The following is a 23,574-nucleotide window of genomic DNA, read 5'->3' as shown; positions in this document are numbered from 1 at the left end:
GAGGAAATGCTTAAGTTTGATGTGAATTCATTGAAGTTTTTCCTATGTTCTGTTAACAAGAAAATTCAAATGACTAAGTTAAAGTTGTAAGACGGAGAAAATTGTTAACTATATATAGCACCATATATGCTAATTCTAATGGTTCTGTTAAGAGTTTGCTTTGAGTTGTAAGATTGAGAGAACTGTGACTATGTATAACAATATTTATGTTAACCTGTTAATGGTAATGATGAAGCTAAGGGATTCTTTAAGTTTGTAGTCGCCTTAAGAGTTTTGGTTTAGAAAGGGCTTGAGGCAGCTAAGACTGCTGTGGTCACCTTGGACCTAATTCAAAAGAGAAATGCCATCTATATCATCCTCTACTCCCATACTGGGAGGTGTAACAGCTATGGAGATTGCTGTAAGCCATTAATAGTTATTTTGTTATATATTAAGAAGGGGGGACCTGTGGGAGCCCGTTCTGGGGTTCCTCGTGGCTTTACCCAGCAGGTCCGAATAGAGGATGATCAGGACCACGGGCCTGAGTGCAGGTGTCTGAGATGTTCTGCACTTGGCTGTGCTGGGGGAGGAGGTCTTTTGCTCCACCCCTTGGCGTCTCTATATAAACCCTGGGCCAGAGACAGTCCGGGCCCGTTGGAATAGGTTCCAGGCCCTCTCGAGGCTATCCTTTATTTTCTATCTGTTTATCTCCGCAGGATTCTCCGCTATAAATCCTTCTATCTAATATTTCCTGCTGCTCGCACTCAAGAAAACTCTGGGAAGCTGTGGGGGTGGTGGGTAAACGCCCCACAGGAAAGAGACTAAAAAACAAACGCATAGTAGAGTCCGGAGCTTTAGGTATGAGGCTGATGCCAGAAGTTTTTATTATAGTTAAAAAAAACAGTGGAACTGGAAATAAAGGTAAGTCGTTCAAAGTGAACGAGAGTTGGAAGGCCTACCATTCCTCAGTGGCAGGACTTGGACCCACTGCCCAAGCCAGGTCTAACCCATCCGAGATGCTGGAAAGCAGAGCACACAGTTGTGCCCATCAAGGCAAAGAGGGCCAGAGACGACACGCCTCCTCGATACCGCTTGCTAGGGTCTGGAAAACAAGAGAGCAGAAGTTACCAGAACATGTACAAGCGATTCTGTTCTAGCATCTGAGGCCGCATGTTCAACCACCTGCTCTTGGGAGGCTGTCCAGCTTCAGCCTAGGCCGTCAGTATGATAGAAGCTACGTGCAAAATGTGCAAAGTAATTCTACAATAGCATTGCCTAGACCTTGGAGAACTCTGTGAGTAAAGCAGCATTGTCTTAGGACCATTCTGAGTGTTTCTTCCAGAACGAAGCACAGCCTTTTCCTTTCTCTTGTTATCCACTTACCCAGTGGTAGTCAGGTTTTGCTATTATACCACCTAGGTTTGATTCCTGGGGGTTATGGATAGCAGCCCAATATTTCTTTCTTTCCTTTTCTTTTTCTTTCTTTTTTCTTTCTTTTTTATTTTTGGTTTTTTGAGACAGGGTTTCTCTGTGTAGTTTTGGAGCCTTTCCTGGATCTTGCTTTGTAGACCAGGCTGGATTCGAACTCACAGAGATCTGCCTGGCTCTGCCTCCCGAGTGCTGGGATTAAAGGTGTGCGCCACCCCCACCCCCACCCCCGCCCCCCGCTGCCCAGTATTTCTACAACTGTTTCCACATCCATAAAGCTGTTATCTGTATACAGAATGGCTACAAGGTTTTCATAGCATACATAAAGCTCATAGACAAGCAACTGGTATATAGAAAATGCTCAAAGGTTTGTTACTGTTCTAAGGGCAGTAAGAACAAGAGAATGGACCTTTCATCTTCATTATTAAGCCACTTCCTCATTTAACATTTTATCATATTTTATATGCGTGGGGGTTTTGTCTGTAGGTGTGTCTGTGCGCCACTTGCATGGATGCCCCGGAACTGGTGTTCCAGACTGTTGTGAGCTGTCACGTGGGTGCTGGGAATCAAACTTGGGTCCTGCAGACGAGCAGTCAGTCCTCCAGCCTTACCCCTCCACCCCCTTTTAAAGCCCTGCTAAGAGTTAAAATACAGTAACTTCTCATTTGTTTTGGGGCAGGGAAGACGGCAGTGGTTAGGAACACTTGCTGCTCTTGCCGAGGACCAGCGTTCCGCCATCAGCACCCACGTCAGGCGGCTCACAACCACCTGTCACTCCAGCTCCAGGGGATCTAACATGATCTAACATGCACCTGGATACATAAAACATGTTTCAAAAGATAAATGTAAAAGGTGTTTCCTTGGCAGATGTCAACATGGACTTACCTCCTGTATAGTAGCCATATGCGTAAAGAATTCGCCCAACAATCCAGGCTAGGCCCAGGCCAGAAGCTATGCGCTAAGATAAAAGGACAATTCTGTGTTTACATTGAGGAAACAGACCTTGATTAACGACAAATGCCTAGAGCTGGCTACACTTGTGCTGGCCAACAGTCATCTCACACCTTTGGTAATGTATTTGCCACTGAGGAAAGAATGGAGTTATTTGTTTGGGTCAGGAAAAGTCAAGACCTGTGGTTGTCTATAACTGCATGCTCAACTGGGAGGTGGGAACTCGCTTTCCCAGTGGGTGTCGGACTGTTTTCTGCTCTGGGCAACTGAGGGACCTGGGGCTGGAGCTCAGGTCAAGGGCAGGCAGACCTCAAGGTTCCAGGGTGAGTCGGAAGCGGAAACCCTGCCGTCTGGCTCATCAGCGGCTGGGCTGCGCTGTCTTCAGTGACAACACCTGCTGGAAGTGACTGGACACAACAGAGGTGGGGCTCGATGAGGGAAGGTGAGGAGAATGTATAGTGAACCCCAAATATATATATTCTGAGAGGAAAAAGTCCCCCCTATTCCTGACATCTTTGACAGGAGAGAGTAAAACCTATGTAGGATGAAAAATCTTTTCCTCTGTTTCATCCCGAGGAACCCATCTGGCCAGAAAGAGTAAAAAGGTTGGGGTAGGCTGAGTAGGTGACCCTCCCCGAGTCCTTTTCCAATTCGGTAGTGCTGCTGTCGGTGGTGCTGGTGGCTATGGCAGGATTTTGTTTGTTTGATTCTGGGTAAGTAGTTTTGGCGGGAGGATGAGGTTCTAGAGACAAAGCCCCGGTTACTCTCTGAGTAAGTTTGGTCTCCCCCAGGCCAGGCTTTACTACAGTGCTGAGTACTAGCCATTTTGGAACAATGGTTTGGTGCTGTCTTCAGGTGTTCAGATGCTAGCCGGCTGCGTTCACTGCCGTAACCTCAGGTATGAGTCAGTGTCTGTGGTAGCTGTCACGACTCCATGGCCTTCTCAGTGCCGGGTGCTCCCAGACAGCCGAAGCTCCTGCTTCCTCACCTTTTGTTTAACTGTCCCCTTCTCAGTAACAGCCCTGAGCCTGACCACACCATTCAAAGTCTCTGAGCCCCACCCTCCTTCTCCGCCTCCCCTTGTTTGCTACTGGGCATCTCAGCACCTTCTAACACCCAATAATTCACTTCCGATGCTCTTTATGACCCCAGTAAAAGGCAGGGTCAGTGAATCCGGGTGTCTGCCTGTCTGATTCACTGCTGTAACTGTGGGTGTGGGCAGATGTTTTTGCATACAAGGGTGAACGAGGAAAGTACAAACACTCCCTGTGGACCTTCTACAATTGGACAGATCTGGGTTCAAAGTTCCATTCTTCTGTGGCTTATCTGACCCCATGGAAGTTAAACAGTGTCTAAGAGGCTTTCCCTTGGTCTGCAAAAATGAGGTGAAATACTGCCTACTTTAAATACATGGCACCCTGACACCAACATCCCTCATTCAATGTTCATCCCCTCCACCCTGCACGCAGAGAGTAGCACGGGGAACTACATCTAAACAGATGAACAACCCCAGGAGAAACTTACCGGGTGGTAAACACCTCCCACGGTGAGGAAAAACAGGAAGGGCGGATACACTTCCAACCTGGAATGGACAGAAAGTAACTTTTAAAAGAGTGTCCTCACAACGACGTCTATACAGAACCAAGGGACTTCACGTTCCTGCTGGCAGTTTGGGAACTCGAGAGTGGGAACACACTGACTGGGGGGTGGGGGAGAAGACCAGTGCCCACCTGCTTTTGCTGTGAATAGGAGTGAGTAGAACTCCACATCCTACCAACTCACGAGGAAGGCCCTGGATCGGAGTAGGTCTCCTCACCGAAGCACAATCTGAACCGTCCTACAAGCTCATGTGTTTGAACGCCTGGTGTCTACTTGGTGGCACTGCTTTTGGAGGCTGTGGGATATTTTTGGAAAGGGGCCTGATGGGCAGGTGTAGGCCGCTGAGGGTGGGCTTTGAGGGTTATAGCCCAGCAGAGGACCATTTCCTGTGTGCCTTTGTGATTAGCTATACGTCTCTGCCATCACCAATGAGAGGCCTGCTGCTATCCCTTCTGTCATGGGGTATTTTTTTTTTGTTGTTGTTGTTATTTTAAATTATGAGCCAAGATAAAGTCTTCCTCCACTCAGTTCTTTGTCAGGTATATATAATATATACAACTATATATTATATATATATATTATCTATATATAATTTCACAATGAGAAGTAATGAATGTAATCAGCTAGATGGGACCTGCCAAAACTGCAGAGGGTCACCTTGAAGACATTGTGATGGCTGCTGTTAATGCTGCTGGGAGATGGGCACGCCCATGGAAGATTATCGTGTGTTAACTGAGGTGGAAACAACTGCCCACTGTGGATGGCACCATTCCCAGGTTGGGGCCTGAACTGTGTAGAGAAAGGAGCTGAGCAACAGCAGGTCTTCATCACTCTCTGATTAGTTTTGTTTTTATTTTTTTTCCGAGACAGGGTTTCTCTGTGTAGCCCTGGCTGTCCTGGAACTCACTCTGTAGTCCAGGCTCACCTTGAACTCAGAGATCTGCCTGCCTCTGACTCCCAAGTGTTGGTGTTAAAGGTGTGTGCCACCATGGACCAGCTCTGAAGTTTTTCCATTCTAAAAATGCTTAGTTTTCCTCAGTATTCAATCTGTTCATATAGCGATTTTTAAAGTTTTTTTAAAATTTGTGTATGTGTGTGAGTGTGTGTGTGTGTGTGTGTGTGTGCGTGCGCGTGCACGCGCGCTAATGCCACAGCTCACATGTATAAGTTAGACTTGGTTCTCTTCTTCCACCACGTGGGGCCTGGTGATCAAATTTAGGTTATCCGGTTTGGCAAAAAGTGCTTTAATTTTCTGAGCTTCTACCCCCAACACTGATGGGGGAATGTCTTTCTGTACGCTGCAAATTTGTGTTGCTCTGATTGGTTGATAAATAAAGCCATTTGGCCTATGGCAAGCCAGCTTAGAGGCAGGCGGGAAATTCAAAGAGAGAGACAGGAAGAAGGTAGGGGAGAGATGCCAGCAAGCCGCCCAGGGAGCAACATGTAATGGGACACAGGTAAAGCCACAGAACATGTGGCAATACATAGATTAATAGTTATGGGCTAATTTAAGATATAAGAGCTAGCTAGCAAAAGGCTTGAGCCATGGCCATGCAGTTATAATTAATATAAGCCTCTGTGTGTTTACTTGGGTCTGAGCGGCTGCGGGAGCCGGGCAAGATCAGGAAAACTTTCAGTTATACACCACATTAATGTCTTAAATCATACATTGAATGAGGTACCCATGATTGCCATGTTATCACTGAGCAAACTCAGAGACTCGGGACTGAAGTGATAGACATCTGTGCCACCTGGCAGCATGACACTCACGTGTTCTGGTGGGCTCGCTGAATGCAGTTGAAGATATGCCCGTTCTCAGGATCTGTGCTGTACATGACCGGGTACTGTTAACGCAAAGGCCAGGGAGAGTGTAAGTGTTGAGACTTAACTAGCATGGAAACGGAGACATTCCCAAGGACCTCCGACTGCACTCCTGACGGACTTCTGCTTCAGTCTTTGTAGTGACAAGGTCTTCAGTGCCCAGAAGCAGTTTTGGTGTTTCTAGCCACCAAAGGGAGTGAGAACCTGTGACTAGGTTGGGGCTGCAAAAGAGACGGGAGTGGCTTCTGGCGCGCCCGTGTGTCTCACTGATGTCATAAAGCAGTGGTGGGCTGCAGATGCACTACGGAGACGCCACAGAGAAATGGCTGGCTCCCAAGAGTCATCGCGCATGCCACGTCCCTTTAAGATTCCCCTTAATAGGGAACAGATAATTGAAGTGTGTGAGACTGCTATTGCAAGCGTCTATTAGAAGAAAGGGAAGCAGCCGGATATGAATACTTGAAGAGACGCTCCACCAGGGAGTGTAATTACAAGATGCTACATGCAAACAGATATCTAATTGCTCACCAGGGACAGCTTTAGAAGTTCCCCTTCTAGTCCAGCCAGAACTAAAGGAAGTATTTAACAGGCTTCCTTTCTACAGCTCCCAGCTAAACCCAGGTTAAGCCCATCATCTCTTCTCTACTTAGGAAACAGTGCTGTTACTCCATCCTTTTTAGAGAAGAGCACTTCCCCGAGCAGATAGCTCAAGGTCAAAATGGACTTTTAACCCCAGTAGGCTCGGTCTTTCTACAAAGGAGCCGAAGTCCAACAAGGTGTAAACTACATTCTAGTAGTCCTAGTGTTTCCTGTCTCTCAGGAACAGAATTCTAATGGGCACTGTCCAGAAACAGCTACGACCAACACCAACGACTCCGCTCTCCCTCCATGACTGAAAACTCGCCTTTGGATAAGCCTGTGGTCTCAGAAAGCCCACACAAAGCACCCACCTGTGACCCCACTCACCTCCACCTTGTACTTCTTGCGGGCTTTGCCCACGTTGATGGCTAGGTGGAGCACCATCACAAAGCTGGCAGCGCCAGTGAGGAGCACGTATCCGTATTCCTTAGAGAGGACAGCCATCTTGGCTCTGTGGAAGAAAGTACGGCACAGTGTGAAACTAACCCAACACAGCGGGCATCGTGTGGTGCAAGGCCTCAGAGAGCATGGTGCCTCCTTACCAGCAGATGCCTACGGATCAAAAAGACATCTCAGGGCTGGGAAGACAGCCCTGCAGGTAAACTACTTGCTGCACAAACATGGAGGGGATCTGAGTCTGGATGCTTGGCATCCTGTAACCCCGTGCTGGGGTGTGGGGGGGATGAAGACAAGGGGATCCTTGGAGCTCATTGGCTAGCCAGTTAATAAAAAAGGTGAGCTTCAGGTTTAGTGACAGAACATGCCGTAAAAAGAAAGTAGAGAGTAAGAGAGGAAAAATACCCAATGCCAACCACTGGCCTCTATACGAGCACGTGCAAGCGAGAGTACCTGCACAAACAAGTGCACACGCGTGTATATATCACACATACATCACAAATGCACACACCATACACACATAGGTATATATATATATCACATACATCACAAATGCACATGCCACACATATATATGTATATATATCACACATACATATAATATACACACACCCTGCCCAACATAAAAAAAAAAGATGTTTTTAAGAGGTCATCAGAAATACCACTGTGTACTAGATGACAGAATTAAAAATTACTCCAGTACACAGTGTAATCTCAGGAAAGTATAAAATCATACAGGTCCTTCCTTCCTCCCTTCTCCCTTCCCTCACCTTTTCTCCTCCTCTATCTTTTCCTTTCGGTTCTAAAAACAGTTTGTTCCATTCTTATTTATGTATTTGTGTGTGTGTATACACACACCCGTGTGCACATACAGCAGTGTGCACATGGACGATTCTGTTCTCTCCTACCTCCATGTGGGTGGGCCCTTGGGCGCAAACTCCAGTCACTGGCTTTGGCAGCTGGCACCTTGACCCCCTGAGCCATCTCACAGGCTCCTTAATTTCAGTTTTTGAGACCATGTAGCCCAAGCTGGTCTGGTACTCAAGCTATAACCCAGAGTGGCCTCAAGCTCACAGCCGTCATCCTGCCTCGGCCTCCCACATATTGAGATTACAGGTGTGCACTACTATAACTAGCTATATGTTCTCTAGGATTCAACATACATTTACAAATTTTACCTGTATCGTCGCAGTAGTCATTGTAGTATGCCACTAAAATTTGCATTTGAAAGTATTTAACAAGACACCCTTTAATGAAGTGGCATCTGGCATCTACCATGATGGCTTCCGGGGAGGGCTACTGTGAGGTCAGGACCTTGTGATCCTGGCCCTTGCACCTTGATCCTGGCCACATGCTAGCACAGTTTGAGAAGCCAGAGTGGAGAAACCCTGCTTGGTGTTCTGACATCAAAGCATGGCTCCTGAGCGGATGGTGTGGACAAGACACATAGTCTGGCAGGATCCTGAGAAGCCAGGCTGCCCATCAAATCATCACTTCAACACAAGCCCCACAGGAGTCCCGATGTCTGAAACTTATTTTGAAATCCATGAAAAGTTGGCAATACAAGCGGAACAAATGTTAACTATAGATGGGGTAGTAGCTGTGTGGTTTCAAGATACAATTCTTGGAATTTTTCTGACCACACAGGAGCTGTCATCATAAACGGCTTTGAGAGAAAGCAAGTCCCAGCTCATCTTGCAGTGTTCAGGGTTAGCACTCTTGTCTCAGAGGACAAACTTAGCAGATGGAAGAAGCCCTGAGCATCTCAGAGCCCATGGGGCTGCCCACTAACCTCTGTGAGCTTTGAACACTAGATGGAAGGGTGTAGAGCGTGCCGGGGGAAAGGGCAACTTCAACACCTTAGAACATGCTAAGGTGGCTCACTGCCACATGCAAGGCTGCCCAAGCCAGGAGCTCCTGTGTGACTGCTTCAGTTTAAAAATGCCCATCTCACTGAGTTGTGGTGGAGCACTCCTATAATCCCAGCACTCAGGAGGCAAAGACAGGTGGATCTCTGTGAGTTCAAGGCCAGCCTGGTCTACAAAGCAAGTTCCCAGACAGCCAGAACGGTTACACAGAGAAACCCTGTTTTGAGAGAGAGAGAGAAAAAGTGCCCATCTCTTAGTGGTTGTGAAAAGCATATAACAGTAGGCAAATGCTTGAAAGGATGAGGCAGGAAGATCGTAAGTTCAAAGCCAATCTGTGCTATACCTTTAAGGGCTGGGGGAGGGTTTAATTTGTAAGATGCTTGCTGAGCAACCATGGGGACCTGAGTTCAATTCCTGGCACCCATGTAAAAAGTCAGGCAAGATGGCATGATCTTGTGATCCTACTGCTCTGAAGACAGGGAGTGTCGAGGGTGGCAGCAACTGTTGGACAGACTGTTGGACAGCCATAGCCTGATTGGTGAGAGCCCGAGGTATCAGTGAGAGACCCTGTCTCAAAAACCAAGATGGCTTCCTCCTAAGGAACAACAACCCAAGTTGTCTATGGCTTCCACATGCATGTATATGCAAACACACCCACCCCATACAGCTACACACCCACCCAAATAAATATAGTCTGTCTCTGATGAATATTTTGCTTTCATTTCCCCAGCATTCAGCTCAGGGTGGTACCCTGCTGCAGAATGTTTCCAGTCATCCTTAAAAACAGAGGGACATGATTCCAGGGCCCCAACCATCAGAGGGACACCCAGAGCTTATGTGGGTCACTCAGAGTCTAAAGCAGGAAGTATTATTCAGATCCATCTCGCTCCAATGGCCGCTTTCAGTCCTGCTTGCAATTTGAGAGCTGAATGAACAGTAGAGCCACAATATCTTATTCAACATGAAATCTGGGAGGTGAGCAAATTGTTTGGGTCTTTAAAAACGTAAGCTTCTCAGGACCAGAGAGAGCCCAGCAGTTAAAAGCATTGGATGCCATTCCTGGTTTGATTCCCAGCACTGACGTGGTGGCTCACAAGCATCTCTAACTCCAGGCCCCGGGGATCCAGTGGTCATGTCTATCTAACATCCAAGGGCACTGCATCCATGTGGCTCACAGACATACATGCAGGCAAAACACCCATGCACATAAAAATAAATAAATTTCAAAATAAGGTTCTCCTAGCTTAGAAAGATGACATTTGAGTTCTAAGCCCCCCAGACCAATGTCCTCCCCCCTCACAGCACACAGCAATTCTCACCAGCTTTCCCCTCCTATGATCTTTACCCTGCCCTGCCCACTTGCCCTTCACTGGGGCCAGACTGCCTCCATGACTCAGCACGAGGTGACTCTGGGTCAGCAGCCCCACCTGCCCAGCTTCAGAGAACAAGGGGCCTGGATGGTCTCCCAAGTTTCCTCTCCTTCCTTCTCAAGTTTATAAAGTCAACACAAGCTAGAAGCTATGGCAGTAATTACACAGCAAAAAGGCAGCGTGAATTCGGAACACCTCCTTGGAGATAAAAAGTGATCGAGCCTACTTGCCATCCTTGCAGTCAAACCACTGGGACCAAAAGGCACCGCAAATGAAGCTGCCCCGAAGGCTGTCAGAACTGCCTTTGTAAGGACAATGAAGTGAAGCATATCCACTCTAGCTCAGTTTGCAAGTCCAGTGGCACAAGCGTACAAGGGCAGAGCTCGGGCCAGGTCAGGTTTTAGAATTCATGAAAACGAGGCAAAGCAGAATGGGCTTAGCCCCTGACTGCTGGTTTCCTAATGTGTAAGAGCAGACAGGGGGCCAGACAGAGAAGTGCCTTTGGGGTGGCTGTCTACTGCCGGTAAGGACCGTTCCCAACACAACTGTTCTGTACTCTATGACTGCCAGGCTCCTCTTTTTACAGCAGAAACACAATCTGCTGGGCATTCACACCTGGTGAGAGTCACTCTCCTCACTTCGTGAAGGTGGGTGATGATAACAAATATGAACCTGGCTATGAACCAAGTACGAACCAATCAAGAACCAGGGTCAAGAGGAGCTGGCGACACTTTAGACACAGGACTTGGATGACTCAAGGCTGGATCTGACCTCAAAGCCGCTTTCCTGCACTCTAGCTTTCATGGTTCCAGAAAATACTATTTAAGCAGTCAAGGGCAGGAAGCAATTACATGGTCCTACCCTACCTATGGTCCACAATAATCAGCATGGCAAGATATGCATAAAGGTGCAGTCAGTGTTACTCCCAGCTTGGTGCCAATCAACAGCTATCTAACTGGACTTCAGGCCCATTCACCAGGAGGAAATCATGCCCGGTACTGGAAAGCTAGCCAACTACCCAGGGCTAGAGAGATCACCTTGGCAAAGAATCCACTACTGCCACATTGCTAGACCGACATAATTCTTTACTACATACTAAATCTTATTCTCACACCCACAGGTAAGTGTAGCCACCGCCCCTCATCAAAGAAGCTTCTCTTTACAGAAAATGGAGACCACCACAGAGAACCGCAGCCAGACACGATGCAGATATTGTGGAGAGTCCAGCCCCAACTGATCTTCATATCGCAGCTCCTGCATCTATGGCTCTGGGAACATCATGGAGAAAGCGGGTGGAAAGATGATAAGAGTCTGCTATGAAACAGTCTCTCCTGGAAATGGCTGCAATGGCAATATCCATGGATATGTTTTCATGGAAGGGAGGAAATGTCACAGGGTCCCACCTCTAGGCAAAGAACTTCAGGCCACTAATGACTGGTGGGAGATGAAGAATTAGCCTCTCCCTGGGGTGAGCCCTCTTACTGGTTGCTGAATGCAAAGTGGTCAACTCTGGAACCATATACACACAACAAAAATGGACTCGGCAGATTCTATTTATATATCTGTGTATACGTATACATTCACACACACACACACACAAACACACACACACACACACACACACACACACACACATATATATAATATATATTAAAGGTAAAGACAGCCAGGCGGTGGTAGCTCACACCTTTAATTCCAGCACTGGGGAGGCAGAGCCAGGTGAATCTCTGTGAGTTCGAGTCCAGCTTGGTCTACAAAGTGAGATCCAGGACAGGCTCCAAAGCTACACAGAGAAACCCTGTCTTGAAAAAACCAAAAAAAAAAAATAAAATAAAATAAAATAATAATAATAAATAAATAAATAAATAAATAAAAATAAATAAAGGCAAAGACACTATCACTTGAAGGAGGACACAGGAGGAGTTTGAGGGACAGTAGCTAGGAGGGGCTGGGGGAAGACATGGCAGGAAATGATGTAATCCTATTTCAATTAAAATCATATGCCAGGAGATGCGCCCTGGCTTCGGTAGCAACCGGCTTTCCTCTGCTGTCTGAGTGGCACCAGCACCTTAGGTCCCCAGAGGCTCACAGCAGCCAGCTGGCCCCTGCTCCACAGCAACCATGTGTGACCGGAAGGCGGTGATCAAAAATGCTGACGTGTAGGAAGAGATACAACAGGACTCAGTGGAGTACGCGACTCAGGCGCTGGAGAAGTATAACATAGAAAAGGATACTGCAGCCCATATCAAGACGGAGTTTGATAAGAAGTACAACCCTACCTGGCACTGCACAGTGGGGCGGAACTTCGGTAGTTATGTGACACATGAAACCAAACACTTCATCTACTTCTGCCTGGGCCAGGTGGCCATTCTCCTGGTCACATCTGGTTAAAAGCATGGACTGTGCCAAACACCCAGTGATCCACCCAAAAACAAGGACTGCATCCTAAATTCTAAATACCAGAGACTGACTCTTCATCCTTGCTAAGGGAACACCTCATTTGAATCTGTTGTGTTTTGTACATGGCATTACCAGTTTGTGGTTATAAAATAATTAGTAAAACAGCTTACATTTGTATTTATTTTCTAGTTCATACTTCTGTACCCCGTTTTTTTCTCCCTTAGGCCATTTCTTTAAAAATAAACCTGTTGGAGATGTTTAAATCACACGCACACACACACACACACACACACACACACACACACACGTGTGTATGTGCCCGGCAGTGGTGGTGCACACCTTTAATCCCAGCACTTGGGAGGCAGAGGCAGGTGAATCTCTGAGTTCAAGGCCAGCTTAGTCTGTATGAGTTCCAGGACAGGTTTCAAAGCTACACAGTGAAAATCTGTCTTGAAAAAAACCAAAAAAACCAACCAAACAAACAATAGCAAAAAACCCCAACAACCTAAAAACCATATTAAAAAGAAAGAAAGAGCAAAGAGGTGCTGGTGGAAAAACGCAGAGAATTAACCGGAAGGTGGGGGAGGGGGTGTCTGGTACTAGAGTGCAGAGACCAGTGATCTTTGGTGGGGAGCCCTGGTAGGGGCTTTTCTGCAGGAGCTTTGGACACTTGTGCACAGACGCAGGAACAAAGCCTGACCGCTGCCTTCCAGGATGGTGGGAGAGCCCTGCCGACACCTCCACACGCTCCCCCATCCAGTGCCGAGTCCTACTCTGTAAGCCCAGTCTGCACTCAGAGAAGACAGAACAGCCCCTGAGGTCTGTGGGAGGGACCATGTGGTTTGGCATTCATCCTGGCAAGGACTGCTCATTGGTGGATGCAGGGGCTTGCTGAGCAAATGGCGAGAGCCGCGACTTCAGGTGACTCTCAGGAAAGCCCCCGCCCCCACACAAAGAGACATCGTTCAGCATCTTATACAGTACCTGCAATAAAATGTTCACCTGAACTATTTCCTTCTGCTTTTCTTCCCTCCAAAGCACCTACTGAATGAAACCAGGGAAGAAACCAGATTACGAATTACACAGAGAAGAATCTAGAATACAGAGGTCTGCACCATAGTTCCTAAAAACTTCGATCCAAAGAGTAAACATGGTTAGGCCTTCAGGACAAGATCAGCTTAATTCAGTCAGTCAAGGTTCTAAATTGCTTTATCAACAGCTAAATCCTTATTTTCTGAGATTCTAGGGGAAAGGGATGGATGCTCTTTCTCAGTCCTTAGAGGGTAGCCTCTGGGTCAGGGTGCACCCCGAAGGGTAAAGCGGTTCAGAGTCCACACCCAGGCAGCCCCAGCCACACCCTGGGTTGTTAGAATCCAGAGCCAGCAGATAGCTTACAGGCTCAGGCCAGTGGAGCCGATAACTGATATACAAGCCCCCCCTGGTGTGAGCAGTCATGTGGACTGTACTTATCTTGCTGATCACGTACCTGCAGCTCTTTTATGGACCCACCAAGATAAGGTTTTTGCATTTGAGAACTTCGTCCTGGACCTAGTCTTCATGGTCTGGACACAGAAGCTCTGCAATGAATGCTTATACCCGTGTTTCCCACAGATTAACTAACTGGCTACCATAACACATACCTGAACACAGAGAATACAAGATATAAGCCTCCTATTTGTGTTTTTTAATAGTCACTTGCACAAATACAGAAACTCGGCTGAGTGCTGCTGAGGGTCTCAGTCTTAACCTGGAGGGTAAATTAAGACATGGCCCCCTCCCAGAGTTTCTGACTCAATAGGGCTCCAGTGGGACCTGTGAATACAACTTTCAAAAGTTCCCAAGTGTGCTGATCACTGGCCAGAGATCGAATTTTAAAAACTGTTGTTTAGGGGGATGGAGAGACAGCTCGGTGGTTAAGGCCACTTGGCGGCTATTCTAAAGTACCTGGGTTCAATTCCCAGCACCCACATGGCAGTTTACAGGCCATGTTTACAACGGTCTATAATTCCACTTCCAAAGGATTCAATGCCTTCTTCTGGCTTCCACAGGCACTAAGCACCTACATAGTGAACAGACATAATGCAGGCAAAAGACCAGTACACACGAAAATGAATGACATTTTAAAACACTGTTTTAGGGAAAGGGGAAGTTGTAGGATGTGATGATTGTATCTGAGCCACACTCCGGAGCACACCCCAGTCTTGGTGATCCACACCAAGCTTTCTCCTGGAACCTTCTTTTCCCCGCAGCATCTCTAGAACATGAAGGGGCTGCAGGGTAAGCTGAGGCTAAACTTTTCATCGTTATACCGGAGTTCACACATACCACAGGACCCGTGCATCTCTTCGGGTTTAACATTTGGCTCAACCTAAGTGGACAAGACAGTTCCTTTTTTTTTTTTTTCTTTCTCCCCTGAGACTTTACCTAGTGAGCCTGACCTGTGATAGCCTCTGCCGTCCTGGATCTCTCTACACAGTCACAATCACCAGATGTCAAAGGAGCTGGCGTGGAAGGCTTTACTAGCTGCAAGAGTGATGGTCACTGTGCTACAAGACAGCCTTCGGGAGACTGTTACGGCTCACACCACCAATTGCTGCACCTCAAATTCTAAATGAGCAATACCATAAATAAGTGAAAGACATATTTATGGACTTAGGATCTCCAATAAACTTCTCATGGGATTTTTCATTCTTTCTGGCAGAAACAGCAAAATGGGAAATATTTCACCAATAACATGTTGAATATCTAACTATGGGCCCAAGTGCATGCCAGGTAGAGACTTAATACAAAGTAACCCTCTTCATCCTCATACAAAGTAACCCTCTTCATCCTCACAATAACCCCAGGTGGCAGTGGCAATCACTGCCACTCTCACTGTACACAGGAGGAAACTGAAGCAAAGAGGAGATTCACAATTTGCCTAAGCCCCCATCCCTGGTGAAGGCAAGTCTGGGGTCTGGTAGACCGATACCAGTGTCTACGCTATTTGCTACTAAGTCACTCTGCAGCGCTTGCGCCTTAAAAGTGAGAAGCAGTAACAGGGAGCAATCCTGGGCAGAGCTTATGTCCTGGGCGGTACAGCCGCACCCCGTTTCTGTTCCAGGAACAAAGGGAAAGGCACAGCAGACTGGGGCAGGCTGGAGCTAAACTGAGGCTCCTCTGGGTTCACCTTAGGCTTTCACAGCATTGGGGAGTCAACCCTACACATGCTTGGTACTGCGCACGTACAAAGTCCCAGCCTCCTGGGTCTTTAGGATATTTTACACCGGAGCTCGGATCTGCTATCAAGAAAGAGAGAGAGCTACTGCTTCCTTTCCAATGACAATGGCTTTTTATAGCTGCTGTTATTTCCTTCTTGATGTATGGCCCTTGCTAGAACCAATGCAATGTTAAACAGAAGAGGCAAAAGTGGATGCTTTTGTCCTTTTCCCCATATAGAGAGTAGGCATTCAGTTCTTCACCATTACATACGATGTTATAGGAGGTTTCCATCAATGCCTCTACTGAGAATATGTTACAAATCTAATTCTTGTGCTATGTTCAAAACACAGCAACATGTCTATCAGTAACTTTGAAATTTCAGGGGCTGGAGAGATGGCTCAGAGGTTACGAGCACTGACTGCTCTTCCAGAGGTCCTGAGTTCAATTCCCAGCAACCACATGGTGGTTTATAACCATCTATAATGAGATCTGGTGCCCTCTTCTGGCCTGCAGGCAGAACACTGTATACATAATAAATAAATAAGTCTTTAAAAAAAATTTCAATAAAGTACCTTTTTTTTTAAAGCACCCCAGGCCATGGTGGGTTTCCAGGAGAGTGAGGGTGCTCTGGTAACCAGCCCTTGATGTCTGTAGGGATGGGGGAGAACAGCACTCCCGGCTGCGCAATATCGCTAGTTAGCAGACACTAGGGGACTGTAAGAATGCCACAGTCACCATCCACACTCTCAATTTAAGAGCCATGAAATATAGCCTTACAATGTGTTATTGTTGTCTCATTTCCAGAATACACTCCATTTCAGGATGTGAGGCAGCCAGATGGGGGGTCATGGGCTCTTTGGCTTGGGTGCTCCCTTTTAGGAATTCTGCTGAGAGAGTCTCCTGGGAACATCAGTACTCGAGGCCTCCAATTTTGATCAACCCTGTCTCTAATTCCTGCTTCTGCCACTTCTGGCCTTATCTCACTGGGGCACAGTTCCTTCGGTTCCAGGAAAGGTTCTGGGCAAGCCTGCACTCAATTAAACACGTCTGGTGCAATATTCTCTTCCACTGTGTACCCAAGTCCTCTTGGCTGCCCAATGAAATTCCCCAGGGCACAATCAGCATTGCATAAGTAGAGCAAAGGACAGGATTTATGGATGTAGGCACTTGCCCCAAATAATTTATCACTCTCGAGTCACCAAGTTACACAGTACCTTAGGTTTTCCTAAATGACAGGTTCTTTGGAGACATAGGTATCTGTCATCTCTTTGACTGTAAGCAAATAAAACCTAGATTGGACAACGGCAACTTTTACTCCAGTTTGTGATACTGTCCTCTTGCAGATTGTTTAGCTGCTGTTTTGTATTAACACAACCAGGAAGTCAACCATGACAATGTATTCTTAGCTCAACTCGAAGCCATCATCCCTCCAAGGTCTCACAGCAACCCTTCCTTGGCTGTGCTACCAGTCCAATTATTTTATATGGCAAACCCCAGCAATTTAATGAGAGTGGCCCAGGGATGATCATTTAAACGGTTGGCTCCATCACACAAAATGGACGTCTCTTAAAGCTCCACACACCAGGTGGCTCAGCAAACTCCCAGGTGGGACCGAGGACTCACTTCACTCCCTATAGCTTCTCCTGTCCAGCTTGGTTTCTACCTCTGGACGTTTCTACCAAGGACCAGGCCTTCAAATGATCCCCTGACGGGGGTTTGCCCCCAGGGAGATAAGGCCAGCAGGGGCAGGTGCAGGAATCAGAGAAGGGGTTGATCAAAACTGGAGTACGAGAATGGTGATGTTCCCGGGAGAGCCTGTCAGCAGAATTCTAGGGGCGGGCACCTCTCGCCGATTCTCCCAAGCCCATGAGAAGCTTGGGGGAGAAATGCAGGAAGTGAGAGGAAGCAACACTGAGGAATTCCATCTCCAGGGTGAAGAGAGACAGGAGAGGTTTCCCTGTGTTCATCCTACATTTCATAATGGCCGTTTTAGTCTACTTCCACAACAAACACATGAAACTTGTTTGTCAAACCTTCAAACAAGCGCTGCTCAAATGCTCCTGCCTCTGCCTCCTGAGGGCTGGGACTACAGGTGTAGGGTACCATACCCAGTACCACTAACTTAGAGGCGTTTAAGCCAAGGAATAAGAAGCCAGGTGCTGAACCTACATACTACCCCGCAATGGCCATGAAGGTTCAGTAGTTACTTCTTCAAGGGCTATAAACAGAAAGGTAGCTGGACAAAAGTAGCCTAATATACTGAGCGCTCGCTTGCTGATTCAAGTGAGGCTAGCTGCAGCAGGCAGGACATAGTGGGTCTTTTCCAGGACCTCCTAGTCTTCAATTCCTTATCAATGTAGTGGCAGCAGATCTAGAAAGTTAGTCATGTTGGGGAGATGGAAGACTTGCCCCTTTCATCCAAACACATTCAGCTCTACAGCTAAACAGCCCAGAGCTCAGCCACAGTCAAGCTTCAGATGATGTTTTAATTCTAACACTGCGGTGAATTGTCTGGACAGAAAACAATGGTTAAATATGTTACTGGGCTGGTAGGAGGTGGGGGAAGGAAGGGTCAGGGAGGCTGGAAGCCAAATGAATGGCTCTTGGTGATGTGGGACAAGCTTGCACTGTTGTGCTAGTTAAGGCCAAATCAGAAAATGACGAGACACTAAACACAAATGCTTGGATGACAATGAATCCTCTTTGGGAAGAAATGGCAAATCTGTTCCCCACGAATTCTAGAACATAAGATTTGTTAGACAACATTCCAGGTCTCCCTGCATGCATGATGGCAAAGACTCTCCATGCTTTAAGTTCCATGGACCAGGGTATCCTGACACCTGACTTGGAATCCTTGGGTCATGCTAGATAGCCTGAGCTGAGCCTCCCAGGACACAGAACTCCAGATACATCTCACATTATGCTTCTAATGGTTTGAAGACAATAATCTTAGACGAGAAAGGAGAGATACTATGGAATACAAGCAGAAAAAAAAGAGACCCCCCAAAAAAATTATCAGGTGAAGTTGATTTGATAAATTCACTTTAGGACAAAGCATTTTACCTAGAGGAATGCTGGCCTCCAGTTCCATGCCCACCACACTCCCTCAGAGTGATTCCTTCTCTTCTCCATTTTGTTAGAAATGCCATACAGCACTCCAGGTGCAGGGCTGAGTTGGATATCAGGACGGAGAAGGAGGTTCCGAACCTCCAGGAACCACAGTCAGGGTGTGAGAGCAGAGCACGCACATAGAGGAGGGGGGAAGACTGGGGTGGAAGCCACGGAGGTCATCACAATGATGTGTGAGCGAGAACATGGGTACGGGAACAGCAAGTGTAGAGGCTTACAGCCCCGTCAACACTTACATGGTGGAGAAAGGGGGCCGGTGTGATGGAAGGGTAGTTATAGAGACTGGAGGAAGAGTAGGAGGAGACAGCTATTATTAGCATACTTATTTAGGACGAATCAAGCCTCACTGCATGTCTACAATGGATTACTACCTCTACTTCGCAGGTGAGGGAGTTAAGCATTGGAGAGATTAAATAATGTCCTTCAAATCATACAGTGACCCCCAAAGAGCAAAACTTGGATCCTCACACACCCAGGCAGTGTACCTCCAGATCCTACACTTTCAGCCTTGGCCACGCTGTCTCTGAACCAAGCTGAAGAGCAAGTTTGACAACATTCGACCATCTCCTGAGTGTAAAATACATTCACGAGAAGGTAGAGCTAATAATTAGCTCCAAGCCTATGCTTGATTACAGACTGTGGTGGTTCTAATTGGAAAGGAGTGTGGGGAGGGGAAATCCTGGAAAAGATCCAGAAAAGAACATTTTCATTTTAGTATACAGAAAGAAGTATGAGAAAAGGAGTGGGGGGAAGAACACCTCTTCCAGTCTCCGGGCACACAGCTTGGCAGGACAGCACAAAAGCTGGCTCTTCATCACTACATCATGAGGCCCACAGACCTATCCATTAACGGGCATTACTCAGGAGTGTAAAGTCACAGGGTAACAAAGCTGTAACTTCCAGAAGAGGAAAAAGTCTTGAATGAGTCACACTGACACTACTTGGATTTTCCATTACAAGAAATAAAGACATCTTAGAGTAATCATAATTCTTAGCAGATGCTAACACCCTGGGAAGACACCAGTTCTTAAATGAAGGAACCACCTAGGCCACTGGATGATGAATCTGGCTTCACACTCCCATGTCTCTTGGAACTTAAAGGGGGCTTTGGCATAATCATTTGTATTTTCCTTTTCTTTCTTTCTTTCTTTCTTTCTTTCTTTTTTAAAGATTTATTTATTTAATGTGCACTGCTTTCTGCCTGCATATATTCTGTGTGAGGGTGCCAGATCCCCTGGAGCTGGAGTTACAGACAAGTGTGAGCTGCCCTGTGGGTGTTGGGAATTGAACCCAGGTCCTCTAGAAGAATAGCCAGTGCTCTTAACCACTGAGCCATCTCACCAGCCCCCATGTGCATTTTTTTTTTCATCTTAAAAAAAAAAAAAACTGGCCAGGCAGTGGTGGCACACACCTTTAATCCCAGCACTTGGGAGACAGAGCCAGGCAGATCTCTGTGAGTTTGAAGCCAGCCTGGTCTACAGAGTGAGATGCAGGACAGTCACCAAATGAACACAGAGAAACCCTGTCTCGAACCCCCTCCCCGCAAATACCACCATTCTTTATTTTTATTATTTAATGTGTGTGTGTGCGTGTTTGTGTTTGTGTCTATGTCTGAAAAGGCTAGAAACGCATGAGTGCATGCCACATGCATGTGTGTCTGCAAAGGCCAGAAGATGGGTGTCAGATTTCCTGAAGCTAGAGTTACAGGTGGTTGTAAGCCTCTGACGTGGGTACTGGGACAGAATTCAGGTCCCCTGGAAGAGCAGCAAGTGCTCTTAACTGCTGAGCCATAGCTTCAGCCTCCATTTGCATTCTTAAGGTAGAGAAGTATAAAGTACCATTTACTTAAAAAGAGAAAAACCCAGGTGTCATGGGCATGCTTATCATCTTATCATCAGCATGTGGGGCACCAAGGCAGGTGGACTGAGAATTCGAGGCAAGCCTGGGACTGTGAAGAAGACTCTGCTTCAAAACAAAAAGGTGGGCAATGGCACCAGAGTATTAAAAGTTATATTCCAGTTGATGAGCAAAGTCTAGAAAGAAGAAAGGGTAACAAGGGGACCTATGAAATTCTAAATGCATCTGGAAAACAATGTGATTTTCCTGTTCTTGTTGCTGCATTTCTCTCCACAGACAGACAAGTGGATCCTGTGGGAGAACTAATCTCATGCAGTGATATCTGATGATAACAGCTAAGTTCTTCTTATTCCAGAGGACAGTACACTCACAAGCAAGATCAATGAATTCAGTTGTAAGGGCTGAGGAGATGGCTCAGTCAGTTCAAGTGTGAGCAACTGCATTCAGATCCTTGCACCCATGTAAAAAGCCTGGTGGGGGCAATCACTGCTCAGGGAGCAAAGGCAGGAGAATCCCTGGCTAGCCAGGCTAGCTGAATTAGTGAGATTCGGTGAGAGACCCTGTCTCAAAAATTAGGTGGAGAGTGATTAAGGAAGACACCAAAGGTTGACCTCAGGTCTTCATATGTATGTATATGCACATATACTTATGCGCATGTGTGTAAATGAGTTTGAAAATGCATACACACTTCAGTTGCAGAAATAACAACAGCATATTCTAAAGAGAAGTTGCTTTATAATTTAAGCGGTACTTAGTCAACTGCAGCCAGCAATAGTGCTCTGAATACAGATTCACTTGGAATGGAATAGATTAAATATTAAATATAAACACATGGGACAACAGGTTTAAAATCAGCTAAATCAGTAGGTGTTAAACTACGTTTGACAGGTTCATCTAACATCTGCTCACTTCAGGCGTTTTTAGTATCTCTTTGGATAAACACATTTTTCTTGCGTTTTTCCTCTGTGCTGTCCTCCTATGAGGGAGTTCACTTTCAGACTGTTTCCTCCAGAACTCTATGTCAGCAGGAGGGAATCTAAGCAAAGGGAAGACTGCCCTTTTCCTTTAACAAGATCTCAATGGCCCAGGCTGGCTTTGAATTACCAGTCTCCTGCCTCAGTCTCTCTGATGCTAGGATTCCAGCTGCAGGCCTCAGCATCCCACACGATTTTGTACCTCAGTCTAAGGAAGCCCCAGGAGTGCAGTTTCTATGGCTGGCCACAGTATCACTGACATTTTATATATAGTAACACTGGTTAAAGAAAAAAAAAAAAAGAATCACTTGACAAAGTTTTCTATTTCTGTAACATTGTGTCAGGAAGAGAAGCTTAGCAGAATGTACTTCCCAGGGTGAAGGCACTTGTTTGGATTTCAGATGTAAGTTTTATTTAACTCCTTGGATAAATTTAGCTCCTGTGAGAATAAACATTCTGGATCCCCTGACTCAGACAATATACTCTCGGTACTGACACACAGAACTAAAACTCGCCTGTAACCCTGACCAATAACCTTGGGTGCTTCCCGGAAACTGCAGGCTGCAGGTGCCCTACAGATATTCCCCAGGGAAGCCCTGGCTCCAGCTCCTACCCTAAAATCTGCAGCAGACTCCTCCGCAAAGCCACACCTAAGCCAGCAGCATAGTCTGTAGCGAGCTGATTTCTCTCTGGGACACCTCCTTTCCCTACTGAAGGGATTCAAGTCCCAACCCGCAGCGTTCCTTTCCCACCCATCCCACCATCTGTCTCTGCTTTTCCCCTACTTCCTTTTCCACACTCAAGTGTACCCCAGGCTACTTGTTTATTGGTACCTCCCAAGCAAAGAATTAGCAGAAGCCACTACCTAGAGTGACTCACAGAGTTTCTACTCCCTGCCACCACCCTGCAGTTGCCCCACCCTGTGGTTCTGGGTCTCCCCATAGGGGCACAAGATAAGAAGGGAAAGTTGCAGACACGCAAGAGATGAATGACGATTTTCGCCCCCTCTCCAACCCTTCCCGAGAAGTCTCTTTCTGTTAGGATAGAGGTAGAAAAATGACCTACATTCAGGTTTCAATGCAAATATTTCTACGCGGCGAGAGGAAAACAAATACAATTCCCTCTGAGACCCCCCGGAAGGATCTTAGCAACAACACATCCACAGCAGGTGCGGCGCTTGCACGACACTTATGAAACCTGCGCTAGATCCGCATGGCCAGTTTCCACTGCAGAGCTCGGGTCTCCGGTCTCAGTACTACAGCTGCAGTGGGTAAGGTCAGGTGGGCTCCGGAAGGCCGAAAGAGGGAGCCCCAGATCTTTACACAGCTGGAGTAAAGGGGGAGAGGAGAATAAGGAATTAAAGATGAGCTGACCTTGAGAATCTCCCTGAGTTATAGACAGCGAGGTAGGAGTCTCACCTAGAAGCTCCAAAGCCACGCCATCAGGGAGGGGATGCAGGGTGGAAGGAGGGTGTAGAAATGTGGAGCCCAAACTGACCGATAAGAAAGAGAGGTTGGAGAGAGACCCTATTCCATCCCATGTGGCTGAGATACAGGAGGGTGCGCGTGTAGGCGTTCAGGTGCCCTAGCACAGCTAAAGCTCCTGCAGCTCGCAGGTACCAGCACTTACCTGGCTCACCTTCACACGCCTGGTGCAAACTGGAGCTGCGCAGCACTGCCTGGGTGCGGCTCCAGCGGTCCCGCAGGACCCGCCTCACTCCTCCCGGGGCAGCGCGTGGCCACGCCCCTGGGCGCAGCTCGAGCCGAAAGGACCGCCTCTGGCTTTGGAAGTTCTGGCTGTCACTTGAGATTGCAGTTTCTCCCTGTTCCTGGTGGTCCTCATGCTGACTGTTCTGCCTCCCCAGTCTACATATTTGCTCTCCTCCTCCCCAAGTATCTTTTCGTGACCACAGTCCTAAGTTGGTCCCGGCGGTTCCTTCTGCTTGGTTGGAGTTGGAGGGAAC

The 23,574-nt window shown here is 47.1% G+C and overlaps 1 protein-coding gene and 1 pseudogene across 1 annotated transcript; one reads left to right on the top strand and one right to left on the bottom strand.

Annotated features, from left to right (window-relative positions):
* Positions 1-832: 832 nt before the first annotated feature.
* Positions 833-23,348, bottom strand: Mgst3 (microsomal glutathione S-transferase 3). The gene is made up of 6 exons (XM_028864359.2): positions 23,241-23,348; positions 6,745-6,868; positions 5,728-5,801; positions 3,883-3,940; positions 2,293-2,365; positions 833-1,081 (listed from the first exon to the last, which is right to left on the bottom strand). The coding sequence occupies exons 2-6, from the start codon at positions 6,859-6,861 to the stop codon at positions 945-947; spliced, it is 459 nt and encodes a 152-aa protein (XP_028720192.1). The 5' UTR covers positions 6,862-6,868; positions 23,241-23,348; the 3' UTR covers positions 833-944.
* Positions 12,172-12,480, top strand: LOC114689913 (annotated as a pseudogene).
* Positions 23,349-23,574: the final 226 nt, after the last annotated feature.

This window comes from Peromyscus leucopus, chromosome 15, assembly GCF_004664715.2.
Source record: "Peromyscus leucopus breed LL Stock chromosome 15, UCI_PerLeu_2.1, whole genome shotgun sequence".
NCBI lineage: Eukaryota > Metazoa > Chordata > Mammalia > Rodentia > Cricetidae > Peromyscus > Peromyscus leucopus.
This window is presented reverse-complemented; position numbering and strand designations above follow the sequence as displayed.

Coding starts and splice junctions, on each gene's coding strand:
- Mgst3 (XM_028864359.2), bottom strand. CDS start 6,861: ATGGCTGTCCTCTCTAAGGAATACGGATACGTGCTCCTCACTGGCGCT. Junction 2,366..3,882: donor TGGGAGGTGTTTACCACCCG/GTAAGTTTCTCC, acceptor CTTTTATCTTAG/CGCATAGCTTCTGGCCTGGG. Junction 1,082..2,292: donor ATATGGCTACTATACAGGAG/GTAAGTCCATGT, acceptor CTTGTTTTCCAG/ACCCTAGCAAGCGGTATCGA.